The sequence below is a fragment of the Danio aesculapii genome, chromosome 20 (genome assembly GCF_903798145.1).
Source record: "Danio aesculapii chromosome 20, fDanAes4.1, whole genome shotgun sequence".
Taxonomy (NCBI): Eukaryota; Metazoa; Chordata; class Actinopteri; order Cypriniformes; family Danionidae; genus Danio; species Danio aesculapii.
This window is the reverse complement of record NC_079454.1, coordinates 33,514,642-33,523,813: the sequence shown is the minus strand read 5'-3', so window position 1 is coordinate 33,523,813 and position 9,172 is coordinate 33,514,642. Positions and strand designations below refer to the sequence as shown.

At 34.0% G+C, this 9,172-nt stretch overlaps 1 protein-coding gene across 2 annotated transcripts in view; it reads right to left on the bottom strand.

Annotated features, from left to right (window-relative positions):
• Positions 1 to 426: 426 nt before the first annotated feature.
• scml4 (Scm polycomb group protein like 4) overlaps positions 427 to 9,172 on the bottom strand; it is a 57,212-nt gene continuing 48,466 nt past the window's right edge. For both annotated transcript variants that reach the window (XM_056445461.1, XM_056445462.1), the window contains exons 7-9: positions 7,814 to 8,011; positions 4,674 to 4,819; positions 427 to 2,144 (exon numbers count right to left, since the gene is read on the bottom strand). In XM_056445461.1, the coding sequence (XP_056301436.1) occupies positions 2,019 to 2,144; positions 4,674 to 4,819; positions 7,814 to 8,011 (470 nt within the window). In that variant the 3' untranslated portion in view covers positions 427 to 2,018. The remainder of the gene's footprint in view (positions 2,145 to 4,673; positions 4,820 to 7,813; positions 8,012 to 9,172) is intronic.

Below are 9,172 nucleotides of genomic sequence, written 5' to 3'. Positions count from 1 at the left end.
ATCCTCAAAGATTAAAAGGCTAGTTTGACAAAATCAGTAAATTACATAACATAAAGATGATTTTAAACATGTCAATACAATACAGTTCAATCCTTTTTATATGTGTAAATGCATTAAGTATAATGAACTAACAATGAATTAAATTGTTTACAGCATTTATTAATCTAATAGTTATTTATAAATATCCCATTGTGCACTTCTCATTAAAAATAGGGATACTCCGATCAGGATTTTTGCAACCCATACCGAGTACTGATTCCTTGTCATGGTGATCAGCCGATACTGATGCTTCAAGCTTTATACTGCATAAAGCACACTTCCCTCTAAGAATGAAACTTCAGTGGAGCTTTCTTCTTACCTAAGAGAATAAATGAAGGATGCTGCATATAATGCCTTAAACATGTCTCGTATAACCATTTAGTCGCACCACATCTGAATATATTTTATTTAGCCGTTGTGATGCCAGCACAGTGATCGCTCATGGCATCACGCATCATTTACCTCCTCAGGTGTTTTAGCGCTGCTTGTGTATAATATATGGAAGCGCACATGCCCCTTCCACTGCTTTGTTAACTCATAAACAAACACTTGCAATCGGTTCATGAGATTGGCCAGATCAGCGACTACTGATTGAGTCATGAAATGTGATTATCGGCTGATACCGATCTCCGGCCAATCGATCGGAACATCCGTAATTAATAATGCTATTATTCATGTTTTGAATATTTGAAATATCTTTAATTGTTTTGAATATCAGGTTCACAACATGTTTCTGAAAGTCTCTTATTCTCACCAAGGCCATGTTTATTTGATCAAAAATAAATTCCAATAGTAACATTGTAAAATATTATTACAATTTTCATGTCTAACTTTTAAGCTGCTATTTATCTAGTCTTTAATGGTCCTGTTTTCCCTTTCCTTGATGAATAAAAACTGAATTCATTTTAAATAATTGTTACATTTTCTTCTGTTACTTATAATAATAAAATGCACCCCCTCTCAATAAATTATCTTTCAAAGAAAAACGTTCTGACCCCAAGCTTTTGAACAGTAGTATATATTAAAAATGATCATCACCCTTCATAAATATACAGTACATTGCTGGTTCATGATACCCAATGTATTAAACGAATGGAACCCTATTGTAAAGTGCTACATATTGTGTAAGTAATTCACAAGCTGACATTTGCAGTGTCAAAGCAGCTTTTCAATAGTGAAAAACAAAATGTTTTGGGAGTAATGAGACCTTTCCATGTATTTGGTCCACAGTATGAAACAAAGTACCGGTATAGTTGTTTTTGTTGACTTGCTGGTTGAGGAACAGCACCTGGTGTGCATTACTAATGTTTGTAATGCTGTGTTTGAACAGTAGCAGTAGTGTATTGTGTTTAGTTGTGATTCCAAGAGGCTTTCCAAAGAATTTTTGACTGGTCCAACAGAGGTGAATTTGTGCCTGTTATTTGCTGGTTGCAAAAGTGTAATGGTTCATGGTTGTACCCTGCCAAGATTGTGTGCGTATCCGTTAAAAAAATGAAAACAATGCTGAATGCTGTGTGTAAGTGATCTCCCCGGTTGTCAAAAAGCTTTCTGAAAATAAAAAGCTGAATGATTCCTGCTTGCAGTGACTCCTTTTCACCAGCAGGTGGCTGAAGTTCACAGGGTTTTAGACAGAGTCCATTCCTCTGTAAAAAATGGGATCTAAAACATGTTACAACTCCGTCAGTTTGACGCATGATTTACACATATCTCCTACTTGAGGACTCCAAAAATCCCAGAAAGCAGCAGAGATGACTTGAGTAAATGTTCAGAAAACAAGCAATCAATAAAATGTTTGTACAGTTAAAAATTTGAAAAAGAAAACGTTCTGGCTGGTGAAATGTCCCAATGTACTGGCAAGAAAAAAATCTGGTGCTTGTCCTCGAATGGCCAGAGAATGTGGGATGAAAACATCCTGTACTACAACAAACGCGAGTGAGCGTAAATACTGAGAGTCAGTCCATCTGTAGGGTCAAAGACAGTCAGAACTTGTTTTGTTTGAGCTTGTCGATGTGGTAGCAGAGCTTAAGAGCAGGGCCCAGTTTGAGTCCCAGGTACTTCATGATCATGTCACTTTTCAGGAGGAGAAGAGCATCGCCATCAATCTCCTGAAGAGCAAAGCACAATGTGCACAACAGAATGCTTACTGTACACGTCATCACACTAATGCTTTACAGAGAAAATATTCGAGTTGTTTAGAGCCTGAAATCAACACTTGCAAAAAACAGAATAAATATCGTCAGCTGGCCAGTAACAATCTATGAAAAAGTGATTGTCAAATGAGAAACACTGTCCTGGAAATGAATAAATAGATAATGTGATGTGTAGTACTAGATTGTAAGATTTATCAGCTCATAATACCATGATAGTGATTTCAGAGTGACTTGTAAATGTAGTGAATTTGCATTTGAAAATGCAACATGGGACAAATATCTTACAAAGTTTTTAATGAAGTTGTTTTTTTAATTTGTTATCAACAAAAGAGAACAATTTCTAAAAATAATTAAATAAATAGGTTTCTCTGTAGTATTCCACCAAAATAAAATCTCTACGACTACACCAAGCAGCAAACTCTCGCTCTCCCTCGGGAAGCCTATACGGAAGTAACTAAAACTGCAATTCATCGACTCGCCTTTGGGGGCTGGCTCCAGGAAATCCCAATGTTTTCTGACTGCAATGGTAAATTGGCCAATTTTACAGCTGATAAAAACATGTTTACAGCCTGGTACAATAGATGGTTTTGGTGCATATAGCTAATAACCCTTCATGACAACTGTGAGGGGGTGAATTTTTTTATAACTTTATATTAAGTCTGCATAATTAAGGGCGTGGCCACTTGAGGGACAGCTAAGTCTTGCTGCTCGCGGTCTCGTAATCTCAGCTGATTCTGGCTGGTTAGCCGCTGAACTGGGCAAATACATCTTATTTTTGTGTTGTTTTATGTGGCTTTACACAGTCAATTGCCTTTTGGATTTATTTCCTACATTTATCAGATAATATGGCACTCTGTGTGCACTTAATTGTGCTCTCAAACCATTTAAGTTGCCTCCATTTCCCAGTTGAGTGAAATTCTATAAATGTATTGGTTTTATTTAAGATAAATTATTTTTCATAATTTTTTAGACCTGTAATGCACTCCAGAATCTGACAGATTGATTAGCGGTAAGTTATAGAACAGTCATCTGAAACATTGACATACAGTGTTATGCCTGGATTTCATAAATAACCTTGCATTTACTAACACAGACTATATTTGAAGTATTTGGAAATTATTTGCATTGTCCTAAAGCATCATAAGAACAATGCTTAGTGGCTCAATCTGTTACAACTGTGTTTTTAAAGATCTAAACACTTTATTGATATAGTGTACAACCAAGCACATGTCGTCAGAACACAACACGTCGCAGTTAATAAAGTATTAAGCGTTTCCCCCAAAGAAAAGCCCATCTAAGCAAAATGCTAGCAGGCATTTGTAGCTCTGCTCACACTCCGCCTCTTTGCCCCTACTTGGTCAACCCTAGTGGATGCGATGACTCTCGAACTAATGGCAACGGTTGGCCACGCTTACTTGTTGCTTTATTTGCACTCTTCAGAAACCTATGGTTGACGTCACGGATACTACGTCCATATCTTTTACAGTCTATGAGCTACACTAACCTTAAATATTAGTTTTGGAATATGCTGTTGTAAACAAACAAATAATAGTAATAAAAAAACAAATAATAATAATAATATATTATTAATAATACCATTATTTGTTATTATGTTTTCATATTAATTGCAGTTCAATAAAACAAAGGTTATAATTCTGCAGCAATTTAATCAATACATTTAAATTAATTTGTTCTAAAAAAATTTTCTTAAAAAGTTTTATGGCTGATAAATATTTAGGGCAGGTAAATTTTCAGATGTGACAAAATATTAGTTTGACTTTGATTAGAAATACAGTAAAAATCAGACACAAACAAATTGCAATATAAATACTGTTGCAATATTTGTGAACAGTGTTGAAGCAGAGTCTAATAACATACTGCATTAAACAGTAATGGTACCAACAGTAATAACATTATGCTTTAGCTCCAGTTTACTGACACTCTGAGACTTAAGCTGCATATAAGAGTAATAATAATAATAATAATAATAATAATAATAATAATAATAATAATAATAATAATAATAATAATAATAATAATAATAATAATGATCTCCCTCTGTGTTTTCACTTATGGAAAATGTGAACTACATAAGTGCAGTGCTTTCCAATTACAAGAAAAAAAAACATACAACCTCAATAATCAGAGCACCTAGTGAGATGGACATACTATAATATTTAATTAAATCACAGACTTTCGCACTTTAATAATGCATTAGGCCTCATCGCGATTCTGATTTAAATTCTTCTAATTATGCATACTTCGTTAGCAAAGTACATTCTACTCCTGTAGATGATGTAAAATTATAATTTGGTGGTTGTATCAACAGTTAGGTAATTTTCAAATGCTTGAAACACACAGCTGATAATAGCCAGGGTTTTCGTAACTCAATATCAAGCTTGCATAGAGATTGGATATCCAGCAACATGTTCAACATATGGTGTTTGTTTTTCAGCTGTAAATAAAGGTGGCGGTAAAACTCACATGTTTTCTGAAGAGCTCAACGTGAGGGCCCAACGCTTGAGGATCTGCATCCTTGATAAACCACACCACTTCATCCACGCTCCACCTGGACGGATCCTTACTGGGTGGAGGTTTCACCTCTCCTGCGTCTGGGGACGGACTGTAGGCTAGACAGAGAGAAACCAGGGTTTACTTCCTCAGGTACAAAACCAGTGCAAACAAATGACCATAAAATTCTGGACAGATTTTGTGTGCAATATGTAAGCTCAGAAGGAAAAAAATAAACACTAGGAAGTTAATCAGTACACGGAATTTCAGATTTTCTGAAATTTCAGATTTTAGACTATTATCTACAACAATTGTCAAAAGTGCACTGAATAATAATTAAGAGCAGTTTTGAAACTGCAAAACTGAATCTATCGAGATGGAAAGCGTGGTTTACAAATGCAATATTGTGTTTAAATTAGCCCCAATCCAAACGTTTGAGCACTTTGCATTAAGTGCATTTTATGAGTTGCTTTGGAATATAAATCACAATCAATTCAGATGATAAAAGACGTGCTTTATTTTCCAGAAAAATCAGTGCTCTATAAAGTTTGGACATCACACACTTAAAATGAGGCTTCCAATTGAAAATCATAGATCTTCTTCTAACAAAAAAATGTATTAAAAAACGAAATCTTCAAAATTTTGAGTTGTTTTAGTATATTTAGTGGTGCATTCCACATGCTTCCCTCTGTCTCATTGATTCAGATATACATTGTTGATTATATTACAGAACAAGAACAACATTTCTTACACCTAAAATCCACTAGAGCTAACTTTAAATTTGAAAGGGCAAAAACATACTTTGACAACTCTATTATGAACATCAACAGGAATACTTTGACTAATTTTAGTATATAACCCTAAGCCTACATACCAGGGGTGGTCTATTAATTTTTCCAAGGGGTCACACGTTTGAGGAAACCGATTGCAACAAACTATCTAAGTTCAGGAACTAATCCTAATGAGTACTGTGAACTTAATCCATTTGAGTAAATTGAGCAATTTGAGCATAGTAAAACCCAATAAATAAAGAGAACTCAAACCAACTGAGTACTGTAAAACCCAATAAGTTAAGGCAACTCAAACCGTTTAGGGAAACCGATTGCAACAAACCATTTGAGTTAAAAATAATAATAATAATCTATATGAGTACTATATGAGAACTTGCTCTATTTAAGTTGAAGTAATGAGGTATTTAAATTAACTCAATACCTTCAACACTGAGTTCAAAACTCTTTTCAAATGAGTAGAATTAACTTTTAGTCAATTTTGAGTTAACGACCCTCATTTCATTTGATAATGTTGGCTATTGGGTTTCACAGTGTACAGTTATTTGTTTAAAAAAAATTCTGTAAAACTATTCAATAAACATTCATAAAAACTCTAAAGTTTAAAAAAAGAATCAATTTTACAGCATCTGTATTTTAAAGAGCAGCATCACAATATCAACTCCATATAAATGCCACGGGGTTGTTTGTTTGGTTGCTTCACCTTAGTTATTTTTAATTTATTAATTAAATAATTTATTCATTTATTCATTTTTTTTGTGTTTAGTGGGAGAATTCTAGCTTGTGTTGGGCTGAACTAGTGCACTGAAATCAGGTTGAATGTGAGGTGGATATGTTATGTAATGATCACTGAGAGAGGATCTGCATCTGCATTTGTTAAATTGTTAATCTGAGGAGATTAATCTAACTTTATTATTGTGTAATTCCATACAAAGTGTGAAACTGCCTGATTGGTTCCTGTCACATGACTCATGGTTCGTTCATGGCACTCTGAAATGTTCAACTTTTTTCAACTCGCGTGGCCAGGAAAACATAATCGTGACATACTGCATGTGCATCCTTTGCTATCTGCGTGCTGAATAGGCGCATCAGAGCTCCTCACAATATCAGACCTGTGCGTTGCAAGGCATTGTTTGCAGTTGAATTTAAATTAAATAAATACTTCATGCTGGCCGATCAAAGAAGTCCAGCAGGCCGCAAAATGCCCAGGTCTGCTATATACAGTAAAGTAGATTATCACCTTTCATTAAAGTTGTCCTAAAGCTAACATTTGTCCTAGGACAATTTTAAAAAACATTTTTGATTCACTTCAAATGTTAACTACTGTATATACTGTTGAAGTCAGAATTATTAGCCCCCCTTTGAATTCTTTTTTTTTTTTTTTATATTTCCCAAATGATGTTTAACAGAGCAAGGAAATTTTCACAGTGTGTCTGAAAAAAAATTTTACTTCTGGAGAAAAGTTTTATTTGTTTTATTTCGGCTAGAATAAAAGCAGTTTTTAATTTTTTAAAATCCATTTTAAAGTCAAAATTATTAGCCCCTTTAAGCTATATTTTTTCGATAGTCTACAGAACAAACCATCATTATATAATAACTTGCCTAATTACCCTAACCTGCCTAGTTAACCTAGTTAACCTAATTAACCCTTTAAATGTCACTTTAAACTGTATAGAAGTATCTTGAAAAATATCTAGTCAAATATTATTTACTGTCATCATGGCAAAGATAAAAGAAATCAGTTATTAAAAATGGGTTATGAAAACTACTATGTTTATAAATGTGCTGAAAAAAAATCTCTCTGTTAAACAGAAATTGGGAAAAAATAAACAGGGGGGCTAATAATTCAGGGGGGCTGATAATTCTGACTTCAACTGTATATTACAGGGTTTTGAGAGGTAAGCATCTGCTAAAAACAATCTGCAGTGATGTCACAATTGTGTTTAAGTGTTGTTTGAAATACATACAGTATATAAAGTACACTTGAAGGAAATCTAGGGGTCAAAGGTGTGTCCATATAAACTTCTACATGACAAAGTGGAGCACAATTCAAAATGGTGGCAAAGATTCCCTCAAGGGAAGTCCTTATGGAGTGGGTGTCCTAAAAGTGAATTTGAAAATATGCTGTCATCCTGAGACCTCATTAGAAGTTTTATAAGATCATAAACTCCTGGATGATATTGACAGGTATTGTATGTCTATACAACTGGCACTGTATACTTCTGTGTTTTGATTCTCTCTCAGTATCTTCTCACATACAGTGAGTATTTCTAGTCATTACAAACTTTGAATACTCTTTCGAAACTTCTAATAACTCTTTCTTACCACTTCTGTTTCCTTCTGGGAATGTGCTGGGACTGGCTGCCTGTCTGCAGATGCCTCCAGAATAGGCAGAGGCAGAGCGAAAGCCGTATGCAGGTTTACTGGCTGCGTATGGTGAGGACATCGCACCAAAGTCACTGGGGTCAACCGAATAGCGTTTGGGTTCCACTGAATCGCCATGGTAATCATCCACCATTGAGTCTGATGCACAGAAAGAAACACAATTTAGGGGAAAAAGGCATATAAATGTTACATTTGGCTCACTATAGCTGTAACTACAGCTTTCTTTGAAACAAACCTGCATGGATCGGTCCAAACCAAATGATGTACATACAAGGGCTGTCGATATTATTGAATAACTCTTTATCTAAAAATGTATGGTACAGTGTTTCTTTACACATTTAAACCTGCATTGATTGAGCAGTTTATTTTTTCCTGATAAGCAAGCCCAAATATGATGGTGAATTTTACAACACTTCAAGAAGTTAACATTGTATTATATTGTTTTAAACACAATCTTGTTTGTTTTTGTTCATTTTGCCATTGAAAATATTTCTTCTATTTCATATATATATATATATACACTTCTATATTAAATATATTTCTGATTAACACACTGTGGGGTTTCATTTCTGATTGAATCCACATATTAAACAAATCGAGTGATTCACAAATGATTCAATAGGGAACTCATTAAGGAAGCCGTTTACTTCAATCCTAAATGAATCAGAGATATAAATTAATGACTGATTCATTTCTTAACCATATTTAATGTGTGATTATCATTATCATTAATTAATCAGACTGAATATTTAAATTGCTTAGCAAACCTAACGTATACAGACTGAGTGCAATGTACTGAATGCAGTGAGGACCAGAAACTGTTTGGTTACCATGCATTCTTCAGAATATGTTCCTTTGTTTTCATTAGAACAAAACAGGGTGACACTTTAAAGCATTTTGTTGAATTAAATTACATTGTATCTACCAACTAATTCTCATTAGATTATAAGTAGACAGTTGGGTTGGGTTTAGGGTTAGGGTTAGTGTAAGTTGACATGTACTTGCAAAGTTTCTTATAGTCAGTTAAATGTCTGTTGAAGGAGTAGTAACCGATATTAAGCAGACAGTCTTCTAAAACTCAAATGAGAATTAATTGGCATGTAGTTGCAATGCAACTTTTAGTCAATAAAATGTGCAATAGGGACCAACAAAATAAAAATAGTTTCGAACAACTCACATTTGAAATAACTTGAGGTAAATAAATGAAGACACAACTGCAAAAATTTAATTCAATTAAATTAAGTTTACATATAATAACATATTTTTTTAAATTTTAATCAATTACTTAATTATATTACC